At 41.5% G+C, this 24,369-nt stretch overlaps 2 protein-coding genes and 1 pseudogene across 5 annotated transcripts; all 3 read left to right on the top strand.

Moving 5' to 3' along the window:
• The first annotated feature begins 831 nt into the window (after window positions 1-831).
• Window positions 832-14,536, top strand: LOC139370776 (ubiquitin-conjugating enzyme E2 R2-like). Of its 2 annotated transcripts, XM_071110531.1 has the most exons (6): window positions 832-1,497; window positions 1,878-2,067; window positions 8,268-8,354; window positions 8,440-8,537; window positions 9,377-9,511; window positions 9,637-14,536. In XM_071110531.1, the coding sequence occupies exons 2-6, from the start codon at window positions 1,891-1,893 to the stop codon at window positions 9,926-9,928; spliced, it is 789 nt and encodes a 262-aa protein (XP_070966632.1). In that variant the 5' UTR covers window positions 832-1,497; window positions 1,878-1,890; the 3' UTR covers window positions 9,929-14,536. The 2 variants fall into 2 exon arrangements, with proteins under 2 accessions (XP_070966632.1, XP_070966631.1); XM_071110530.1 differs by lacking the exon at window positions 832-1,497 and having other exon boundaries at window positions 1,849-2,067; window positions 9,637-14,168.
• On the top strand, window positions 10,350-10,496 carry LOC139371535 (U2 spliceosomal RNA; annotated as a pseudogene).
• A 1,311-nt stretch (window positions 14,537-15,847) lies between the features above and the next one.
• Window positions 15,848-23,524, top strand: LOC139370777 (Rieske domain-containing protein-like). Of its 3 annotated transcripts, none has more exons than XM_071110532.1 (4): window positions 15,848-17,881; window positions 18,465-18,655; window positions 20,728-20,762; window positions 22,482-23,524. In XM_071110532.1, exons 2-4 carry the CDS (start codon window positions 18,490-18,492, stop codon window positions 22,782-22,784), a joined length of 504 nt encoding a protein of 167 aa, XP_070966633.1. In that variant the 5' UTR covers window positions 15,848-17,881; window positions 18,465-18,489; the 3' UTR covers window positions 22,785-23,524. The 3 variants fall into 3 exon arrangements, with proteins under 3 accessions (XP_070966633.1, XP_070966636.1, XP_070966635.1); XM_071110535.1 differs by having other exon boundaries at window positions 16,486-16,495; window positions 22,482-23,310; XM_071110534.1 differs by having other exon boundaries at window positions 17,280-17,303; window positions 22,482-23,310.
• The last annotated feature ends 845 nt before the right edge of the window (window positions 23,525-24,369 follow it).

Here is a 24,369-nt window from a genome sequence, read left to right as displayed (position 1 = left end):
AAGCAGCGCAAGTTATGTTGAATTTACCAATGGAAGTCATCAGGCTGTAATTTCATAAAGTAGATGACTTAACTGTTGTCTCATTTATACTAGCGTGTGTGTCCTATTGTACTTTAATAGTAATTTATACCCATGTGTGAATCCTTTATCTTATAACTATTTGACAACCAAGATTACATTTCATGTAGGCTACAGCAATAACCCGTTGGAACCGAATCTTGGCAAGGAAATGTTTTAGCCTACAACACCTTTAAACTTTCAATCTTGTAGAAGATTCCTCATGTGAAGGTGTGTGTCTGGGATGAGGTGTGTGGAAATACACTGTGGTTTGACGTGCAGCCCGTTGGCAGTGCTTGCTGTGACTTGTAGTGCAGTGCATGGCAGGCGGTATGGAAGCGGGCCTAAATTAATTGACAACTCAAATCATTGCCCTGGCCAGATTGAAATGTGTCATAGGCCGGATTCGGCCTGTGGGGCTTGTGTTTGATACGTGTTCTAGAGTGACTCTAACTTGTTTTGTTATTGCTTTAATGGTATGAATTGTAAATGGGTTTGTCCTTGTCTCCCTAGGCAGAAGGGTTTCCTCACACATTAATTGCCCTAGGTCTGTGATTTCCCGAGACTAGGGTATAGAGACTAATTACCATTGAGGGTTTTATACCCATCATCTGGGTGCCAATTCACCATATTTTGTTGCCACTATTGAAAATCCATTGTCTATCAACTCTATCTGTAAATTATACGTGAGGAAAAATTATATAGGCTTTAATTACATGAAATTACGTTATTGTCGATACATTAAAAACATGCCAAAGTGCACATCATTCTGAGAAGACCGCGCACGTTGGACGTGAGTCTAGCTACGCAAGTACGTCGTAGAGACACGCGCAATGATAACCGGAAGCATCGATAGGGTGAGACTATAATTCGATGAAATTCACTGTATTTCGTAAGTGCAAAGCTTTCACTGTCTTCCTTTTTAACGAAAGTTAGCTCGATAAAATACAGACCTCTCGACGTGGCGGTGCAGGAAATGCTGTGGAGAAGGCAGTTCCTTTTTTCGACGAAGTTACTCGGTGGGGTTTGAGCTGACGTGGGGAGAAGTTCGAGATGCCAGAAAAGAGCAGATAAACAAACAGCCAGCGGATTAATCAACTGAGTGACTGTCCGAACGGGGGCTAAGCAGGGGACACGGGGGAAATATCAACGAGACCAATTCGTCGCTAGAGTTTTGGACCCAAGAATGTCTCAAATAATTTTCTAACGTTGTTGTTTATCCCCATGCCAAGTGCCAGCAGTGGCACAAAGAAGAAAAATACCACGCGAGGAGAGAATTTTTTTCCCAATGTGTTCCTGTCCAGCTTGTCAAGATAGAACACTTCTGTCAATATGAAACTTGACATGATTTGACTGTATGCTTCACCAGTTACAAACTAAATAGCTTGCTATATCCCATTGAAAACAGTACAAGATAGTACAAACACTGCGTGGATCTAGGTAATTAATGTTTAATTAGTTTGAATCCATTTGAGTTGTCAAAGGCCTAATCGTTGCAGTCAGCCCCAGGCTTTGCTACACGATACAGAACATGTCCTACTTTGAATTCGACATGAATTTGCTATTTGCCAGCCTTGTCACTGCTTTCTCTGTACTCAAACTGCATGCAAATCTTCCTTAATAGCCTAATTAAACTATTGTTTAATATTGCTCCTGAGGTTGTATAGGAGCCAACCATATAAATGTATGGCCTGTGTATTTTTTTTGTAGCCAGTAAGTCAACAAGATCGAGTTATTAGTTGATTTGGTTGTTATTATACGTCAAACAGTAAACCTAGAAGGAGGAAATAAATGAATTCTGAAATGTCCCCTGGTGTCAGAAGTGGGATAGCCATGGCCCACCATTCGACGCCCAGTTCCCAGAAGGCCCTGATGATGGAGCTGAAGTCCCTGCAGGAGCAGCCAGTGGAGGGCTTCCGCATCGGCCTGGTGGAGGAGTCGGACCTTTACAACTGGGAGGTGGCCATCTTTGGCCCCCCCAACACACTGTACGAGGGAGGCTATTTTAAGGTGAGGCTACTGTGTAGGGGTGTAGCAGGTGTGTGGTGAGCCAACCGCGGAGGGAGGGGGGTGGGTCAAGGGTGGGATGTACAACAAGCTGCTTTGTTGCCTAAGGGTGTAGCAGGTTTGTGTATGTCTTCAGGTGTTTCTCCCTCCAATCTCGCTCGCTTTGTCTGTTTCTCGCTTCCTTTCTTTCCCACTCACCCCCTCCCTACCCAGCCTCCTTCCCCCTTGCAGTTTGATCGTTATGCTCCAGACTCCTATTTTTAGCTGTGGACGGATATAAATGGCACCTAAGCATAGAGCGAGCGAGGAAGAGAAGGGCATGATGAGACTCTTCTCCTTTCCCCTGAGTGACTTATTCAGTGTGTCTAGTACACCACATTAGCATAAAAGTCTGGTGAGCGGGAGCCCACATCCAGGCCATGGCATGTACTCTTCCAAGTGGGCAAAACTGGTTGCAATGACATCAGTGCAATGATTATTATAACATATTTTGTGAGTGATGTCATTGTCAGGTTGTATACTGGTTGTAAAGTGAAGTTTTGTAAATGTTTTTCTAGCAACCACAAAATATCTATTTATCTGGTTATTGGACCAAATAACTACTAGGGCTGTGATGATACCAGTGTCGCAATATTTTTTTTCAAAAATGAAAGCCGAAGCTTGGAAAATAAATAATTAATAATGTGATTCTGGATGACAACATGTTTGTTTCCAACATTAGGGTTGTTTTGCTAAAAAGTTAAATCCGCTTCGTGATTTGTTTCCTTGCCGCGATACTAACGAGTATCGCGATACTGGTATCGTCCTGGTCCTAATAACTACCAGTATTATCAGATAGCCTAACAACTAAAATGTGACGTATTTCTGAGGAACAAAGATACCATGTGACTAATCTAGTTGCATGACGTCTTCTCAACCAGAAAACCGGTTTACAATTAGAGAACAAACAATCTTGATTTCTTTTATTATTATTTTTGGGTCGATACCGATTTTTGGGCCTCAAGGAGGCTGATATTTTAGACTGATATTCAATATAATAAAAATGTAAAAAATTTGGTGACAATTTGCCAGAAACAGCCATGTATGCATTAATGAATCAATTTGAAAATCAAACAATACATTTAACTTTGGTAACAACAACAATCTAACTACATATACATAATATTTTATAATGGTAAATCTGGTAAATCTCTTGATAAACTGTGTAAATTAAGATGGCATAGTCCTACTCACAATATAGGTTAATACATATTTAATAGGAGTGTGTGCATGCATTGAGTTACTGAGCTTGTTTTGGTTCACCAGTGGTGTCTATGGTGCTACAGATGACAAACAACATTTGCGTAGAAGCACCACTCCAGCATGTCGTGCCTGTATGTAAGGACATCATATAGGCACTGCTGTTAGTTTGAGAATATAAAATAACATATATTCAATGGAAATTGGTCCAACATAACGTCATGATTTGTGATCACAGATAGTATTTTTATTAATTTTCTGTGATCGGGGAAACGTGTTTTTCAGCTGTCAGGACACATCTCTAAACAACTCAGCTGCCAGGACGAAATTAGAAACAACTCAGTTGGCTAGTTCAACTATCTGTCATGAAACAGGCAGGTTGTAACTTGAACCTATTGCTACGATTGGCTAGAGCGAGGCTGTAACCACGCTCTCTTTCACATCTCCTCACAGCTTTCTCCATTGCTCATATCACTTGTTACTGTTTATTGCTACTATGAGAACTAGCTCAATGGCGATGACATTTGCTTCCAAGCCATAAATATGGATAATATCTAACAATTAGAGCGAGGGTTGGAAAACAGATGAAATGACGATGCACGTTCTGTCTAAATTACTCTAATCTGCCCATAGTTTGAGAAGTGAGAATGCACACATGCTTGCTGATCTAAAGTTTATTGGTCTATAAACATGCAGGAAAATTCTTAGGTAGCTAAACCTATTGTCAACCTTTATTTTGGTATTTTAAAACACTACTTTCCCTGTTACGACAATCATCTAATCCAACTATTAACTGTCAATTTACGGATATGATTGTGGCTGGTCAGATCAACGCACCAGGAAATGGCTAATGTTACACTGCAAGTCAGATGGCTCGTTGCCAAAAAGGTTGCATGTTCAAAATGATAACCAGCTAACATTAGCTAACTATGTTGGGTATTAGCTCCTATCTGATCTTAGCACCATGTTTATCTAGTCAGCTTGCTAGTATAGTAGCTAATATAGCTATCTAACACCACAGATGAAAGGTGTTAGTTAGCAAAATAACATGAAGTCTATTGTTTGCACGTGTTAAAAGTGCTCTGTTTAGTAAAAAAAATATAGGGGCCATATAAATCACATTTTATTGGTCACATACATGTGTTAAGCAGATGTTATTGCGGGTGTAGCAAAATGCTTGTGCTTCTAGCTCTGACAGTGCAGTAATATCGAACAAGTAATATCTAACAGTTTCACAACGTGTACACCAAAAAACACGTAAATCTAAGTACAAAATGTATGTGTATGTATGTGCATATATATTAGTTAAGTTTGCATACACATAGGTTGGAGTCATTAAAACTCATTTTCAACCACTCCACAAATTTCTTGTTAACAAACTATAGTTTTGGGAAGTCGGTTAGGACATCTACTTTGTGCATGACACAAATAATTTTTCCAACAATTGTTTACAGACAGATTATTTCACTTATAATTCACTATCACAATTCAAGGTATTGGAATGGCCATCACAAAGCCCTGACCTCAATCCTATAGAAAATTTGTGGGCAGAACTGAAAAAGCGTGTGTAAGGAGGCCTACTAACCTGACTAAGTTACACCAGCTCTGTCCGGAGGAATGGGCCAAAATTCACCCAGCTTATTGTGGGAAGCTTGTAGAAGGCTACCCAAAAACGTTTGACCCAAGTTAAACAATTTAAAGGCAATGCTACCACATACTAATTGAGTGTATGTAAACTTCTGACCCACTGGGAATGTGATGAAAGAAAATAAAAGCTGAAATAAATCATTCTCTCAACTATTATTCTGACATTTCACATTTTTAAAATAAAGTGGTGATCCTAAATGACCTAAAACATCGAATCTTTACTCTGATTAAATGTCAGGAATTGTGAAAAACTGAGTTTAAATGTATTTTGCTAAGGTGTATGTAAACCTCTGACTTCAACTGTATGCGCACACACACATACATGTATGTATGTCAGAGCGGCATTGGACTAAGATAGTGGCATTTATATAGAGTACAGTATATACATATGAGATGGCCGATGCAATATTTAAACAGGTAAAGTGACTAAGATACTGTAGAATAGTATAGAGTATAGTTTACACTCGCGATGAGTAATGCAAGATACAGAGACATTATTAAAGTGGCCAGTGATTCCTAATCTGTCTATAGGCAGCCGCCCCTGACGTGCTAGTGATGGCTGTTTAGCAGTCTGATGGGCTTGAGATTGAAAACTAGCTTCTGTCTCTCGGTCTTAGCTTTGATGCACTTGTACTGACCTCGCCTTCTGGATGATAGCGGGGTGAACGGGCAGTGGCTCGGGTGGTTGATCTTTTTGGCCTTCCTGTGACATCGGGTGCTGTAGGTGTCCAGGAGGGGGATGTTTGGCCCCGGTAATGCATTGGGCAGACCCACCACCCTCTGGAGAGCTTTGCGGTTGTGAGCGGTGCAGTTGCCATACCAGGCGGTGATACAGCCCGGCAGGATGCTCTCAATTGTGCATCTATAAAAGTTTGTGGTGGTTTTAGGTTTTAAGCCTAATTTCGTTAGCCTCCTGAGGTTGAAGAGGCACTATTGCGCCTTCTTCACTACACTGTCTGTGTGGGTGGACCATTTCAGTTTGTCAGTGATGTGAACGCCAAGGAAGCTTTCCACCTTTTCCACTGCGGTCCCATCGACGTGGATAGGGGGGTGCTCCCTCTGCTGTTTCCTGAAGTCCACAATCATCTCCTTTTAGTTTTGTTGACTTTGAGTGAGAGGTTATTTTCCTGGCGCCACACTCCGAGACCTCCCCTTCTCTCATTGTTGTTGGTAATCATGCTTACTACTGTTGTGTCGTCTGCAAACTTGATTGAGTTGGAGGCTTGCTTGGCCACTCAGTCATGGGTGAACAGGGAGTACAGGAGGGGGCTGAGCACGCACCCTTGCGGGGCCCCATTCTTGAGGATCAGCGAAGATGTGGTTTCCTACCTTCACCCACTGAGGGTGACCCGTCAGGAAGTTCAGGACCCAGTTGCACAGGTCGGGGTTCAGACTCAGGGCCTCGAGCTTGATGATGAGTTTGGAGGGTACTATGGTGTTGAATGCAGAGCTATAGTCAATGAACAGCATTTTTACATAGGTATGCTTCTTGTCCAGATGGGACAGGGCAGTGTGGTGGTGATTGTATCGTCTGTGGATCTATTGGGGTGGTAAGAAAGTTGAAGAGGGTCTAGGGTGGCAGCTAAGGTTGAGGTGATATGATCCTTGACTAGTCTCAAAGCACTTCATGTTGACATAGGGTTGTTGTTGACATGCTATGGGGCGATTGTCATTTAGTTCAGTTACCTTTGCTTTCTTACGTACAGGGACAATGGTGGCCATCTTGAAGCATGTGGGGACAGCAGACTGGGATAGGGAGAGATTGAATAGCTCTGTGAACACACAAGCCAGCTGGTCTGCGCATGCTCTGAGGACACTGCTAGAGAGACCATCTGGGCTGGCAGCCTTGCGAGGTTTAACACTCTTAAATGTCTTACTCACGTCGGGCATGAAGAAGAAGAGCCCACAGGTCCTTGATAGTGGTCCGCAAACCTACCACATACGTCTTGTCTGAGCTGCCGAACTGTGACTGAGCTTTATCCCCATACTGACGTTTAGCCGGCTTGATTGCTTTGAGGAGGGAATAACTACACTGTTTCTTTTCTTCCATATTCCTAGTCTTCTTGCCTTGGTTAATTGCGGTGGTCCGCGCTTTCAGTTTGGCGTGAATGCTCCCATCTATCCACGGTTTCTGGTTGGGGTTGGTTTTAATAGTCACAGTGGGTACAACATCTCCAATGCACTTCCTGATAAACTCATACAATGTATCTGTATACACTACCATTCAACATTTTGGGGTCACTTAGAAATGTCCTTTCTGTTTTTTAAAGAAGCAAATTCTCAATTTTTAAAATAACATCAAATTGATCAGAAATACAGTGGACATTGTTAATGTTGTAAGTGACTATTACAGATGGAAACAGCAGATTTTTGAACTTTTTATTTGTATTGTATGCCTATGTAGCTATCAGAGGCCCATTATCAGCAACCATCAATCAATCCTGTGTTCCAATGGCATGCTGTGTTAGCTAATCCAAGTTTAGTATACAGCATTGTACGAGATCTTCAGTTTCTTGCATGGAAAAACCTTAATTTCTCAGAACAAGAATAGACTGACGAGTTTCAGAAGACAGGCCTTTGTTTCTGGCTATTTTGAGCCTGTTATCGAACCCACAAATGCTGATGCTCCAGATACTCACTAGTCTAAAGGCGAGTTTTATTGCTTCTTTAATTAGAACAACAGTTTTCAGCTGTGCTAACATAATTGCTAAAGGGTTTTCTAATGATCAATTGACCTTATAAAATGATAAACTTGGATTAGCTAACACAACGTGCCATTGGAACCCAGGAGTGATGGTTGTTGATAGTGGTCCTATGTAGTTATCAATAAAAAAAGCAGCCATTTACCGCTACAATAGTCATTCACAACATTAACAATGTCTACACAGTATTTCTGATCAATTTTATGTAATTTTAATGGACAAAAACTACAACAAAAAACCTTTCAATAACTTTTCCAGGGACCTGATCCAAAAAGGAAGCAGTGAAGTGTATCAAGTAAAACTCACAACGAGCTTATCATGTCTGCACAGGGCATGTTTTGAAACGGTGATAATACTATCTGATGTGAAGCAGAGCAGTGCCTCTCCCCAAAGGGCTGGCGCTGCTGGACACAATGTTCTCACAGACCTCCATGCTTGCTCATACATACGGACACACACTTGGCCCCCAATAGCTCATACACACTAACATGACAAACTAGGGGATCATTCTCATGCTCTCTGAATTGTATCCGGCTAATTGTAAGGGTTATTTGGCTTTAATAAATGGAATTAAATATGTCTGAAGCTGATGGTCATTTCTGTTGTCTCTCTCAGTCTCACATCAAGTTCCCCATCGACTACCCCTACTCCCCCCCGACCTTCCGTTTTCTCACCAAGATGTGGCATCCCAACATCTACGAGGTAAGTGTATTCCCAAAGTATATGAATCTTAACATATTTCAAGAGTTTTCTCCATCCAGAATTGGACTTTTTTGTGTTCCAACAGAACGGCGACGTGTGCATCTCCATCCTCCACCCTCCCGTTGATGACCCCCAGAGCGGGGAGCTCCCCTCAGAGAGGTGGAACCCCACCCAGAACATCAGGTACCTCAACCCGCTACAAACCTTGTGTTCTTTAATTATGGCATGCAATTGAAAACATTTTAAGTGTTTCGCTACAGAAAACAAAAATAAGCTTTTAATAAGAATTGTATTTGCTGCCTAATGAGTACACTTTGGCTCAACCACAAAGCTCAAACACTTTGTTACTCAAGATGCACTTGATATAGCTTGATGAAATGGTGGAATCAAGCGAGTAGTTCCAGAAGGGCAAACATTGCACACCTGTATTTCTAATGATTTCCCATTTGTATTTGACCTAGGTCAGGTCTATCGCACTTCACATGTTTACCCATTTTGAGCACAAAAAAAATGTAAATGAAAAGACAATCAACTTTTAGACTATATGTTGAAACAAATGACAGAGGACTACACATGCAGAAAAAGCCATTGACATCACAACCTTCCAGATCTTTGGGGGAGACCAAAAGACAATATGGAGTGTCATCATAATGCCTCAATTGGGGGTGTCAAAGGTTTAAAGGGCAGTGCTCAGGAGTAGACAGTCCCTAACAGTCAAAGTGCCAAAAAGATAATGCATGCCAGTCAGTGAGACACTTTCTCAACCCCCGGGGCAGGTTGAAAGTGCTGAGTGTGTGTTTAACCAAACATCCAGAGAGGAAGTAGCATCTAATGGAGCCACATGGGTGAAATGGTGAGGTAACATTGCTGTCACAGAGAAGCCAGTTCAAATAACTCAATCATTCAAGGAAATCAAGTAAAGCCACATTACTTAGAAACAAAGGTAAAGGACCCATTGTAAATGAAATATTCAGGTAATGTTTTAGAGGACATAAAGTCAAATTAGTAACGTGTGTGTACAGGACCATCTTGTTGAGTGTGATCTCTCTGCTGAACGAGCCCAACACATTTTCACCGGCCAACGTGGACGCCTCCGTTATGTTCCGCAAGTGGAGGGACAGCAAGGGCAAGGACAAAGAATACGCTGAAATTATCAGGTAGGAAGGACACATGCACACTAACCCAACCATTTGATTTACCTTTTTCACAACAAAGGTGACACACACAGTCACAGTGAGTGAACCCTTTGCGATGTTTCTCTCCCCAACCCCGCCCCCAACAGGAAGCAGGTGGTGTCCACGGTGGCAGAGGCGGAGCGCGACGGTGTCAAGGTTCCCACTACGCTGGCTGAGTACTGCGTTCAGACCCGGGTTCCCTCCCAAGACAGCAGCTCAGACCTGCTCTACGATGACCTCTATGACGATGATATGGAGGAGGAGGAAGAGGAGGATGAAGATGAGGAGAGCGACATGGAGTCAGGAGGAGAGGCAGGGGGGACCAGTGGAGGAGAAGGAGGGGTCACTACTGGCTGCTATGACGACGACCAGGAGGATTCTGGAAACGAGGACTCTTGATGATGATGATGATGATGATGATGATGATGAACGACCCACTCCCTGCCACATCCGATCCTAGCTCCCTCCTGATCCCGTTAAGCCTGGATCATCACCTAAAACAAATACTTGTACGTCTGGTACATTGATAGTAAATTAAGAACTGGACAAATTAGTGGATTCCAAATACAGGCGTGGTCGACCGCAAAATAAAACAAAAATATCTCCAAATATAATTTGTCTAGTTGAGAGCAGTCGGAAATGTCTTAATTTGTCCTTTTGATATTTGACTTGACCGCATGGTTTTGGTTTCCTTATTCGATGGTCACATAGTCAAAGCCTGCCTCCCTCGTCTGATGGATTGATAGAAGGCAGACAGTTGATGATGAACACAAACAAACAGCCGAGCCCACAGGAGTTTGTTTTGTTGCGAGATGTGCAGATATCTCCTTTTTGGAGAGGATCAAGTATAGTATCTGTTCATACCAGTTTAATATCCAAATGGAATTTATGAACAAGGAGTCGGAAAAGGGGCTTGCTCCATGTAACGACCCAGTATTGCAGTGCATCTGGGAACGGAGCACACACAAAAAGATGCAGCTGAATGGAATGTGTGCTACTGCGGTTGCTATTGTTTCTGTTCAACTGTCTGCATTTTATCATGACACTAGCTAGACGCATTTGCTTTCAGTATGTTCCGGGCTTAAGTCTTTAATTTTCTAACCAAATTCTCAGAACCCAGACACCTCTTGGCCCCTTCACACCCTGGTAGTCTTTCATATTCAAGTGTAAGCTGGTTGGCTTTCTTTCTGGATGGCTGAAATTTGGTATTTTTGTTAGCCTGGCAGGCTGTGTTGCTCAGTCAATGTGCCCCTCTTTCCGTCTCTGGCTTGTCTCACCCTCGTTGTCAGCCAGCCTCAGTCGTTATGTCTGTTTGACAAACACACAAATCTACAGACAAACTGCCCTGACTGACCCCACTTTCACCCCACACCTCTTTTCACCTCTGACCTCTCCAGAGCTGGGGTGTGTTCATTAGGAACCAAACGGCAGAAAACAGACAAACGGGGAAGGACTACCACTTGTTTTTGTTTTCTGTTGCAAAACAGTTTGCTACGGTGTTCCCTAATGAGTACGACCTTGTATAGGGCACTAGGAGGAAGTGCTGTCTCGGACATGGAACCAAAGGAGTTCATTCTCCTCTCCCGCCCTCCCTCTCCATCCATCCTTTCCCTGCCTCCAAACCTCAGGGCCTCCATAGACTCTCACTGGGAGAAAACCAGGGATGTAGTGGAGGACAAACGCACCTTAACACCGTCTACGCAACTATATGTTATGAAAAGTGTTCCTGCGCCTATTACGCTAAATTAGCGTTGTTTGCGTCCGCATCATTCATTCATTCAGCGTTTACCCACCTTATTTCTTTACTACTACATCCCTGGAGAGAGCTCACACTCAAACTGCTCCTCAGCTTGAGCTTGGTTTTGTTTTAATGGGTGTGTTTTTTGCAGGGGGGTGTGTTTTTAGAGGGAACTTCAGATCTCCAACACCATCGGTCCCCATGTCTCCTACCTTTTTCCCCTCCAACCTCTTTGTGAGTTAGTCAGAGTAGGTTGGTGGGAGGAGCTATAGGAGGATGGGCTTATTGTTATTGCTGCAATGGGATAAATGGACCAGATTCAAACATGTGGCTTCCATATGTTTGATGTGTTTGGAGAAGCTATAGAGCCCGTCCTCTATAGCTTCTCCCACAAGCCTCCTCTGGATTCAGTGTATTTTTTAGTTTTTTTTCTCATCGCCACCCATTTCTGTGTGTTGCCCTCTTCCATTGGCCATGCTTCACAAAACTACACCAGAAAAGGCTTCTCATCATACATGCTTGATATGCTTTCTTGGAATTGGCGCAAACTCCTGGAATTCTAGTAAGCAAGCCAGTTAGGTGGTCAAAATGGAAAGTGAAGTTAAATGAGTGGGATTCTGTATTTTAATCAACTATTTACACATGCCAAGAGGCATTAGCCATTGTTTGTTTGTTAGCACATATAGCTAAAAGAGCACATTTAGTTGCCATCAACTTTTATCAGCTAAGCGATGACTTGAGCATATGCCACATTGGTGATTCAGAGCTACATGGGCACTATTGCATTTTGTGTGTGAAAAAGGATGTTTCTTGAAACTCTCCTGCAAATACTTTGGCTAAAGAACAGCATAGGCCCTAAGTAGTAATGCTGAAGTTGTGTAAGTGGGGCAAAGTCACAGTCAGGCCAACCCATCAACTGTGCTCATTAGGCCTGCAGTTTTCACATGGGTGCGTGTGTGTTTTACCATTACCTGTTTAAAGGAACACAGGACCTGTTACACCTTTCACTCACATGGAGGTGCTGGCCTGGATTGTATGCCAAGGAGATTACGTTTCATCACCGCTTCCAGTGACGCTACAATCAATCAGTTTGGTAATAGGTGTGGAGTATTCATTTTCTGTTTGTAAGAGGGAGAGACTTGACTATTCAGTCTGAGGAAGACTAACAGAATCAAAATGAGAACTTTCCTCCTACCTTGCTCTGTTGAACTGGGGCTGGCGTCAAGTCAAAAATGAGTTGACCGATGGATCACATGGATTGTTCTTCTCAGCCACTGGCTGTTCAGGGATGTGATGTCAATGACCTGGGTGAGCCATGTCTCAATACTCTAAAATGACTTCCTCTCTTCACCCCCTTTTCTTCATGATCACTGATCGGTGAAAGGAGTGGATACATTTCCACCATATTGCTTTTTTCCCCCCAACCTGCCATGTTCTTTCAGATCTGTGGTAATAAAGAGGGCAAGGAGAAGAGGGAAGGAAGCCATTGAAGAGTGCTGAGATGCAGCCGGGGGTACTGTCTCATGCTCACTGACATTTTGCCTTGTGTGTATTAACTAGTAGGAGACTGTTGGAACAGTGTTTACCTGGTTGAAATGACACTCGACTAGAAGGACCACATGCTAAGCTGTCAAACTCAGTGTTGCAAAGGTGGAGAGCAGTGGACAATTTTTCTCATGTATTGTGTGGGTAAGTGTGTGTGGTGATTTTTATTTTATTATTTTTTAAAGGAGATTTTCCCTCTGAGGCTGAAAATGGTCTCATTTGGACAAAAATCAACTGTCACAGCCAGTGATGTGGACAATGCAGTCCTCCTTTTTAATTTCATTTTCTCTACCTTTTGTGTTGAGGATGCAAATGTCACCTATAAAATGTATATTATAAAATGTTGAATGGACAGGATTGTCTGAAATGTCTTCAAATGTTCATTTATTATCTGTTGTGAATGATGACATTTGTTTCCTAGAAAGCATCAGCTGCTGTACTTTGACATGGAAAAACTGGGAATGACAAATTGTTTTTCAAAGCAGGTAGTAACCGTTGTAAAGACACTGGGCCCTGTTTGAGTAGTTTTCAAATGAGTCTTTCCTTGAACCATTACTGAATCATCACGATTGTGTAGGTGAAAACCGGGGTTACACTACATACTAAAACACTGATCTGACATGAGATTGTATCCTCATCTTGAAAGTATCCAAACACTGCCCCAGTTTCTCACTGAATTTACCACAACTGTGCAACACAATTCTCCTGCCCTTTTTAATAAAATTCCTAATTAAAATGGTATGAACCATTGGGCTATGCAATTATGGAAATTAAGCTTGAAGAGGGAAAGTGTAGGACAATTAAATAAGTTTAAACTCCAACTTTTTGTCCAACTTTCAAAGGACACACAGTTTAACTGAAAATTAATTTAAGGTGAAATCAACCATGTCCTTTTGCAGTGTCGAGAACTGGCTCACTGCTCTTGGCTCTTCTCAAATACGTTTACCACAGGAGTGCACATGTCCCCAATGGATGTAAAGACCTGCTCATTTTAATTTAAATATGAATCAAGATTAATTATTGTCAAAAGTACCTTCATCTGATTTCGCAAGCATGAAATGAGCCACCGGCTGAATGATACCCTGGCTGGCCTGAGACTGAACTGGTGCACCTCCTGTGAAATACAACTTTTTGTCTCCACCTAGTGTTGATATTTGTTGCAGGAGCATATCTTGCTGACAGTGGAGTTGGGATTTATACACTACTGTGTGATAGTTAATTGGAAAAGGTAACTACTGCTGGCATTGAGATCATAAACCTAAATCACCATTTTACTGTATTTTCAATAAATATCTCAGGAGTAAAGCTGGAATATTGGAGTCACACAAGTTATGTAATAAAGGTCAATTTTGAAGAGATGGTTTTTATTCTTGTTTAAAGTGCAAGACAAGTAGGCTATTAGGCATAACAATGTTAATGTGCAATTCTGCCACTTTTTAACCTCATCTCCAGCACCCTACCAGTGTCTGCATATGTGAAAACGGTGCGTTTCTATGGTTAAGATAAAGGTCCTAAAACATGCTTCCCTGTAGCTAGGTTTCCATCCTATTGGAGACAGATTTTAATGCGAATATTCTTAAATCTGCACAAAAATATATGTGCATTTTCCCACAAGAGATTTTTTTTATCAAAATGACTTATTGCGGATAAAAGGCTGTGCGTGATGACGTAGGTCACATAAAATAACTTCCCATGTACTGAATTAAAAATACAAATTAAATGGATTTCCCTCGGTTTTGTCACAACTGCTGCGTTAGCACAATATAACCTATATAGCAACATAACCTATATACCTTACATTTTACTGTTTCCACTATCCAGTCTTTAGTTTTTTCATGCATCAGGTAATTCATCGGCATGACATGCTTGGATGGAAACCTGGTTTGTGACATCACAGGGTATAGGATTAGAAGTGGTTTTCAAAACCCGCAACGAGTTTCTAGCCAGAAGGCATAGCACACACCGGCCACGAAAGATGTTTACAATACAGCGTTGGTAATAAGGCATTATTTGTTCGACCGCAACTTCAGGGGTAGCTAGCTTTAGCTTGGTACCTAGCTAGCACCAATACAAACACCCTGAAAACAATGAACAGTAGAAACTGCAGACCTTTTTATTAATCTTAGCCATGATTTTGGAATTCTTGTAAGTATTGGCTAGGTAGCCACTTGTTGTTCGCCCATTGAAATTGAACTTCAGTTCATTAAATAAATAGCTAGCCAGTGACTTAACCCTGTTGGCCAAAGCTAACGTTTATAAGCAGCCAGCTAGCTTCATCTGGCTAGTGATGCTCGACCGGACCGGGTTATGTGTTGTGAAAATAGCACAATAGTGAAATTTGCGTTTTGCCTTCAAAATAAAAGTTAATATTTGAAAGTGATGCAGAATATTACAATTGATGGAATCACGCCATATGTAGCCTAGATCAGGTTAAACAATGCTAGAGTGTGGAGCAATTCAATTGTATATAAGTCTACTCAATGACACCCACAGAACACAACTGTGAAGAATTTATGCAAATATTAGCATCTTAGTTCTTATTGTGGGAAATCACCTCCCCAGTCAGTGCGTATTGACATTCATATTTTTATTTATTTAACTAGTCAAGTCAGTTAAGAAGAAATTCTTATTTATAATGACGGCCTAGGAACAGTGGGTTAATTGCCTTGTTCAGGGGCAGAACAACAGATGTTTACCTTGTCAGCTCTGGGATTCAATCCCAACGCTCTAACCATTAGGATACCCATGTCCCCATGTCATTGATCCACAATCCATAGGCTGTACAGTGAAATAAGTATGCCCCCAGTGCAATTCTATAGTCTTAACACATTCACAGTGTGATTTCAACCAATTTTTGTCAAATGAACAAATGATTGTCTATTGTTGAATTTATATAAGAACATTCCAACCTCGTTAAGCATGATCTATTCGATTATGTCATGATTCCACTATTTGTATTCATTTGCATTACTTTCTTTGGTAGACTTTTATTTTGAAGGCGAATCACAAATTCCACTTTGTGGCTAATCCTTATTGTGGCTAGCTTCACATAGGTGGGTCCGAACAACATTAATCAAATAAGAACTGTCTTCGAAATTAGGGGTATTTTAGATGATGCCACCTAGCTAGAAAGTTAGCTAACTATAGCTACTAAAATAGGTTGTCGTTTTGCTATGTTTTTGGGGAATAACATTGTTTGCGTCCATCAGATAGCTAGCTTTTTTTTATGACAAGCACTGTCCATAGTTTGGGGAAGTGTGACAGCGGCAGGTGCGCGAGACAACTTTACCAGCGTCATAGCATACTTATCGGTGAATGGTTGTGACATGAAATACGAGTGATTGTGTAATCAACGTGTAAAAAATGTATGAGCGTGTTAAATTATAAAGACCAAAACGGCGGGTATTTTCTTGCTCCTCACGTTACCGCGAATCTCATATTGTTTGAAAATAACTTTTGTTGATGTCATCGGGATTTTTTTTTCTCTACAAAACAGAAATGCGCCGTTTTCACATATGTAGACACTGGTATTGTCCTGGAGATACTCTGAGTTTGAAAAGTGGCAGAATTACCCTTTAACACAAAAACAGTGATAGTCAATTATTGGAAAGTACATTAGCATTTTCTGCCCATTCGTTTGCTGTCTATTCCTTGGGTGTATAGCTCACAGAAGGGAGAGTGGGGTATGTTGAGCCATTTTTACAGTCAGCATCACTACGTCAAGGGAAATATAGTATTCTTTCAAACAAAAATATCTACATATATTTCAAGATGTGTATCCCTGGAAATAATCAGAAGTCATGTAAACATAGTTTGTCCAAAAATTGGGTAAATTGAGCATCGGGACAGGGTAAGATGGCTCATCTTATTTGTCCGCTAAATTCTTGATATGTTTAGCATGCCCAGAATCCATGTTATTAGACAAGATCTTGTGTGCCTCTGCGACTCTATCATAGCCTCTCTTTCGCACAGGTACATGGTAATTATTTTTTTTTTCAATGCCAATGTACCTCTTCAGTGTCATTCGGTCAATTTTTTAAATCCCTTGCAGCTGTACTTTTTCTCTTCTTTCACTTCCTTGGTTGCTCTTTTAAGAACCTCAAGAGGGGCCAGACTTCTGCTTGTTTTACGTTTGTATACACGGAACATGATGGTGTCTGCTCTGTTAACAATAAATTCATATGCATGACAAACTGCAGAAACACTATGCATATTATGCATAAAACGGACAAATGTAATCAGTATTTGTATGGGGTATGTTGAGCAATTGGCTAGTTTGTTCCCACAATAATCTCAAATGTATTTTTATACGAAGTTGTATACATTCCCAACACTTACTTTGAAATTAGCCACTTTTTTTAGAAATACATTTCTTGATTTCAGACACTGGACGTAGATCTCCTCATTCTCGCGTTCCGATTGGCTGAAGGGCTACTGGCTATGTCATCTGAAAAAGGGGTCTGGAGTGTTCATAGTGAACATTGATTAAAGGTCCGCTCTCCGAAGGTCATCGCATTAAAACAAAGAATATATACGAATTAATTAACAACAAGAAAAATGACAGCACACATCTGAAAAAGGGGTCTGGAGTGTTCATAGTGAACATTGATTAAAGGTCCGCTCTCCGAAGGTCATCGCATTAAAACAAAAAATATATACGAATTAATTAACAACAAGAAAAATGACAGCACACATCTTAAGATAATTAACATGTTGATAGTTAAGATGATTGTTGTATTTTTAAATCTTTAGCAGGCTATCACTTTGCAATTCATGTATGATATATCCATTTACTAAATCATACTGATTGATTAATTTTAAAATACGTAATCCTTTATCTTACAGAGAAAATTATAGTCTGTCTGTGTGAATATCCACCTTGTGTTAGACAGAGATAAGAACAACATCCCTCCCTCCAGAAAGTGAGATGGGTAGATAGGGACAACTGAAATGGACCGGAGGGGCAAGATAACAACATGGTATACCGCCTTATTAGACTAGGCCTCTGGGTTACATATAAAATGAGCTCATTACAACTTCTGCAAGAGAGGAAACAAGCTGCTACCAAGGTAAACATTTAAAAAACACAATTTAACATTGATTTGAAACTGGGAATGGAAACTTGTTTTCACTTTCTGATGGAGAGAGAGGGAGAGAGTTTGTTTTTATTCAAACAATCTTCATTAAGGATAAAATACATGTATCTTGTTAGCGTCAATTGATATTGGTTGTGTATCTAAATAGGCCTATTAAATAGAATGCATCAGGGCAACATGAAATATGCAGTTTACTAAATTACATGGTTTAGCCAGAGGGTGTTGGACATGTGGCACAGGCTCCTGCTACTCATACTATTTATGTGCTCTCAGAAATGACTCAACTTGAACTGATATGCTCATTATCTGTAATACATCAAATATGCTCATTATCTGTAATGCATAAAATACTTAAGGGTCAGATTCCATCAAGTAGCCATGACAGATTTATACTGTCACTTTTTAATTATATGGACATGCTCACAGACAAATGTTTTGAAGATGTGAGAAATCAAATACATTAAGAATTGCATCTGCCGTTTAATCCAAAACATTTTGTCACTGTTGATGTATACAACATTAAATATTGAACTGGCACTATGTTTTGTACTACAAGCAGTGTTTGGAGTATCATCATACCCATGGAGGACAGGGGAGAGGGGGAAGAGCCTGCAGCCGGTCTGCACTTTGTGGGCACGAAGGAAGACCTGATAAAAGCCAAGCGGTCGTTCAGGACCCTGGAGGGCAGGGACATACTGGTGCTCTATCACCAGGAGATTTTCTATGCTCTGGACTTCCACTGTTACCGTGAGTAGAATAAATGGTCCTTCCTGTGCTTTAAAGATAGCCTAAGTTCCAGATCTGTTTGTGCTGTCTTGACAATTGCCATTACCAACTCCTGGCACCCTGTATATGTGGCGCTAACATGCGTCTTTTGTACTGATATTGTCAACATTATGATTGTGACCACATTTTTTTGATAGGTGTAGACGGTTAATTAATATTGTGATCTAATTGTGATCAGATCTTCCTGCCTACCTACGGAGGTACACTCTTAAAAAAAAGTTATATCTAGATCCAAAAGGGGTTTTAAGAACCCATTTTGCTTCCAGGTAGAACCCTTTACGTTCCAGATAGAACATAGAACTCTTTCCATGTAGAACCCTTTCCATAGAGGTGTAAACAGCACTTTTGTTTGTTGTGCCAATGATATGAGTTGGGCAAGTCTGCACAAACAGATCTTTGACTCAAGCTAATTCGAAGATGCATTCTGCAACATTCTCAGTAACGGTTGTTAATGTACAGTGCCTTCAGAAAGTATTCAGACCCCTTTACGTTTTTGTAATTTTGTTACGTTCTAGCCTTATTCTAAATTTTTTTTTTTTTTTTTTAAATCTCAGCAATCTACACACAATATCCAATAATAACAAAGCGAAAACAGTTTTTTAGACATTTTTGCAATGTATTAAAAACAGAAATACCTTATTTACATAAGTATTCCGACCCTTTGCTATGAGACTCGAAATTGAGCTCAGATGCCTCCTGTTTCTATTGGTACACAACTGTCTATAAAAGGTCCCACAGTTGACAGTGCATGTCACAGCAAAAACCAAGCCATGAGGTCGAAGGAATCATCCGTAGACCTCCTAGACAGGATTGTGTCGAGGCACAGATCTGGGGAAGTGTACCAAAAAATGTATGCAGCATTGAAGGTCCCGAAAAACACAGTGGCTTCATCATTCTTAAATGGAAGAAGTTTGGAACCACCAAGACTCTTCCTAGAGCTGGCCGCCCGGCCAAACTGAGCAATCAGGAGAGAAAGGCCTTGGTCAGGGAGGTGACCAAGAACCCGATGGTCACTCTGACAGAGCTCCAGAGTTCCTCTGTGGAGATGGGATAACCTTCCAGAAGGACATCCATCTCTGCAGCACTCCATTAATCAGGCCTTTATGGTAGAGTGGCCAGAGGGAAGCCACTCCTCAGTAAAAGGCACATGACAGCCTGCTTGGAGTTTGCCAAAGGCACCTAAAGACTCTCATAACTTGAGAAACAAGATTCTCTGGTCTGATGAAACCAAGATTGAACTCTTTGGCCTGAATGCCAAGCGTCACGTCTGGAGGAAACGGTGAAGCATGGAGGTGGCAGCATCATGATGTGGGGATGTTTTTCAGCGGCAGGGACTGGGAGACTAGCCAGGATCGAGGCAAAGATGAACAGATCAAAATACAGAGAGAGCTTTGATGAACACCTGCTCAGGACCTCAGACTGGGGTGAAGGTTCACCTTCCAACAGGACAATGAACCTAAGCACACAGCCAAGACAACGCAGGAGTGAATTCGGGACAAGTCTCTGAATGTCCTTGAGTGGTCCAGCCAGAGCCCGGACTTGAACCCGATTGAACATCTCTGGAGAGACCTGAAAATAGCTGTGCAGCAACGCTCTCCATCCAACCTGACAGAGCTTGAGAGGATCTGCAGAGAAGAATGGGAGAAACTCTCAAAATACAGGTATGCCAAGCTTGTAGCGTCATACCCAAGAAGACCCGAGGCTGTAATCACTCCCAAAAGTGCTCCAACAAAGTCCTCAGCAAAGGGTCTAAGTACTTATGTAAATGTGATATTTCAGTTTTTTTTTGTCATTATGGGGTATTGTGTGTACATTGAGGGGGGGGAAACAATTGAATCCATTTTAGAACAAGACAGAAAGTCAAGGCGTTTGCACTGGGGAGCATCTTTATACCGGTGTGGTAGATTTACTTTGTTTTCTATGGGATATTTTCCCACATAACATCTGAATGGTGTGTCCAGTCAGCAAATTGTTACAGTGCCATAAACTGTTTTCTTATTCTGCAATACTCTGATCCTTTCCTCTTTGGACAGATGCTGGGGGACCATTGCAAAATGGAGACATAGAGGTGAGTGACTTAGTATTGTAAGCTTGATCCAAATGAATGATCCAGATGAATAAATATCTCAAGTGCCACATACAGCCGTGGTGCCTTTGATCAAGGCACTTAACTCCCAAACTGCTCCAGGGTCGCTGCTCTGCAGCTGGCCCTGTGCCTCTCCAGGCCTGAGTGTGTGTTCATGTGTGTGTGCGCAGGGCTGTAACCAGGGTTTGAGTTTAGTGAGGTCCCCCACCCCCTCATTTACTGCATTTATATACAATTAAAACACTTTAAAATGCTATTGGGAGAACAGAAAAAAACAAGCAAAAATTACCCCAGCCTCGATCACACCTCGAGCACACCGACAGTGTAATTGCATTTTGGTACACCAGAAGTACATTCATTTCCAATGGGACGCTGCGTTTGCCTTGCAGCATTGCATTGCATTGCAGAGGCAGTTGCAGTGGGTTCTGTGTGGTGCATTGGTTGGATTTATCGAATTTACGCCTTGATCACACACAGTGTTTTGCGCAAAATGGTATGCAGCATCATTATGATATGTGTTCAACACTCACCTTCTGCTACCATTTCTGTCAAAACGTCTACGCATACAGTTTGACGCATATGTTTGATAAGTCAAATGTATGCACCACACAGAACACACTGCAACTGCCTCTGCAACGCAATGCTACAAAGCAAACGCAGCGTTCCATTGGAAATGAATGTACTTCTGTTGTACCGAAATTAATGTACTTCTGTTGTACCGAAATGCAATAACGCTGTCGGTGCGTCGAGGCATTATGGATGGTGTGACGCAATGCTGAGCCCCCAGAGGCACACAGAGGCCAAATTGAGCTCTGTGCCGCATCACCGAGCGCCTCTCAAATGTTTTAACAATACGGAGGGCTTCGTATAGCTCTGCATTGACATGATTGGTTGACGTTAGGTGAGGGCGGGAGGTCCTGTATAACACAAACTCACTTCCTTGACAACTTCCCTCACAACAGCTCTGAGCTGCTCCGAGAAACGCAAGAAGTATGATCCCCTGACCTCTGCATAGGCCAGATCACCATAAATGCTGCACGGCCAATGCAGACTTCGGATTGACCATGTAGCGCCTTCCACTACAATATAAATCTCTGCCCGCTGCTTGACACCTGACTATTCATACGCAGCTATTCACCAGTTGTGCACTAATTTCCAGAGAGTCGGTTTAAAAATGGCCTTTTATCCGGTGTTGTTGGTTTCACGGAGTTAACCGTTTGAGAGATTGGTGAATGTAGGCTACTGCTAAAAACGTAAATCCGGGGATGCAGGTTAATGTAATGAACAATCCACTGTTCATGATTCTTGTCTACTTGTTCGCAAAGAGGCAGGCGTGATTAGAACTCAGTCAGATCAAAAATATAAACATTCTGAGCTTTGATCACCACTGGGACCAACATAACCGTAATTGATTTTCTTTATTGTGTACAAAATATTTATTTTTATTCTTGTACTTTTTTTTCAAATGAGAAAAAAAGACCTTAGTGTCCTCATAGGTAGTTACAGCCCTGTGTGTGTTCCAGGTTGGTAACTGTGTCAGCAAATAAGTAATTGGTTTCACATTTACAGTTTGCTCCACTATTCATGTACCCTGGTTGGAAACGAGGTACTAGCGACATACCTTTTCCTCTGTACGTGCACGCCCAATCTAAATATAATCTATTTGATAAATATCTTATCTTGATTTCATTCTTCTTGCAGGAATTTGACGGCAAGCTGTGCATAGTGTGTCCAAAGCACAAGTACAAGATCTCTCTCGCTGAGGGGGAGGGCATCTACAGGGCCACCAACCCTTATGCCCCAGTGCCCACAACAATGTGGTACTCCAAGGGCATCAAGCAAAGAGTCCACACGGTGACCGAGACTGACGGGGACGTTTATGTCACACTGTCCCACATGTCCCGTTTTATCGAGTCTGACTACTTCCAGGGAGAGAAGGGCAAAGTAGAGAGGGAGAGAATGGAGGCCGAAGATTCTTCTAAGAAATCTAACACAACCTCCTGATGGACTGTATGTCAATAGTCTAAAATGGCTTCCTCTCCTTGCCTCCTCATTTGCACTGATCTGAAGGGAAGGTAAAGGAGGGAAGGAGTCGAGGAGAGGAAGCCAGGTCCAACTATTAACATACATTTGGGGTTTTCCTAAAGTTTACTTGTCTTCAAATGGGGATGTAGTAATTATGGCAACCTTGACATTTGATTTGTGTCCAGAGACTTGAGCAGCCAATCAGATCTCTGACACAAATATGCTAAAGGCAGGATGTGAGTGAACTGAGTTTAAAAACGACCAATCACATGTTTCCTTAATGTATGGGGTAGGGGTAACGTTATTGTTTTTTTTTTGGTGTACATTTCATACATTCCACAAGAATCTGTTTTTATGTGTTTTAGGCTATCACGTTACGTTATCTTATACAGATTATCTCACTCACTGCTCAGCCGACTTGTGAATTGTAGCTCCTTCTCACGTGGGATGAGTTAAGTCTACAGAGCACAACACTCCTGGGGTTCAGTAATAAAGCTAATAAAATGAGTGCTGATGGCTTGTTTTCTTTTGGTTTGGATGTGTAGCAGCCTATTATATAATGGTATTATGTCCCAGTGGGGATGAGCAGGATTAAGAAGTAGGCCTAAGATGTGTATTCAGTGCTTCACAGCAGCCTTGAACTCCCCTTTCTCTTGTTCATAGGAATACCTATTGATATTGTTAACATTGAACTCAATTAAATCTGTGGAAAGAGAAAATAACCCATAAACTCATTGATTACAATAATGCAGAAAAATACACTTGAGTACACAAAACATTAAGAACACCTGCTCTTTCCAAGACATACTGACCAGGTGAATCCAGGGGAAATCTATGATCCTTTATTGATGTCACTTGTGAAATTCACTTTAACCTGTCTCCTCCCCTTCATCTACACTGATTTAAGAAGGATTTTCAAGCTTTGAGACAATTGAGACATGAATTGTGTATGTATGCCATTCAGAGACAAAATATTTAAGTGCCTTTGAATGGGATATGGTAGTAGGTGTCAGGCGCAGCGGCTTGCGTCAAGAACTGCAACACTACTGGGTTTTTCACCATCAACGGTTTCCCATGTGTATCAAGAATGGTCCACCACCCAAAGGATATCCAGCCAACTTGACATAACTGTGGGAAGCATTGGGGTCAACATGGGCAATCATCCCTGTGGAACACTCGACACCTTGTAGATTCCATACCCCGATGAATTTAGTAAACTTAGTGTATCTGCATGCATGTATTGCTATTGTAATAGGCTACATGTGTATCTCGAAAGGATAGCCAATAGACCTGTGTCAGTTACCTCTCTCTGTGAACGTTTTCAGCAGGTTGCAGCAGAACCAACCCAGCCGCTGCATCAATGGTCTGCAATAAGCACCAAATTAACATTATCCCCAGGACATAAATTCATTAATTTAAGAAAAATATATTAATTACAAGAAAAACGTTCTGATGGGATGAAATGTTAACCAAAAACATGGAAAACGTACACTGTTCAAATAGAAAGACTCAAAACACCATCATTGTGTACTGAAACCATGAAAAGTAGTGCACCTAAACTAAG

The sequence above is a fragment of the Oncorhynchus clarkii genome, chromosome 17, assembly GCF_045791955.1.
Source record: "Oncorhynchus clarkii lewisi isolate Uvic-CL-2024 chromosome 17, UVic_Ocla_1.0, whole genome shotgun sequence".
NCBI classification, from domain to species: Eukaryota; Metazoa; Chordata; class Actinopteri; order Salmoniformes; family Salmonidae; genus Oncorhynchus; species Oncorhynchus clarkii.
This window is presented reverse-complemented; position numbering and strand designations above follow the sequence as displayed.

Coding starts and splice junctions, on each gene's coding strand:
- LOC139370777 (XM_071110532.1), top strand. CDS start 18,490: ATGGAGGACAGGGGAGAGGGGGAAGAGCCTGCAGCCGGTCTGCACTTT. Junction 18,656..20,727: donor TCTGGACTTCCACTGTTACC/GTGAGTAGAATA, acceptor CTCTTTGGACAG/ATGCTGGGGGACCATTGCAA. Junction 20,763..22,481: donor TGCAAAATGGAGACATAGAG/GTGAGTGACTTA, acceptor TTCTTCTTGCAG/GAATTTGACGGCAAGCTGTG.
- LOC139370776 (XM_071110530.1), top strand. CDS start 1,849: ATGAATTCTGAAATGTCCCCTGGTGTCAGAAGTGGGATAGCCATGGCC. Junction 8,355..8,439: donor GGCATCCCAACATCTACGAG/GTAAGTGTATTC, acceptor GTGTTCCAACAG/AACGGCGACGTGTGCATCTC. Junction 9,512..9,636: donor GAATACGCTGAAATTATCAG/GTAGGAAGGACA, acceptor CGCCCCCAACAG/GAAGCAGGTGGTGTCCACGG.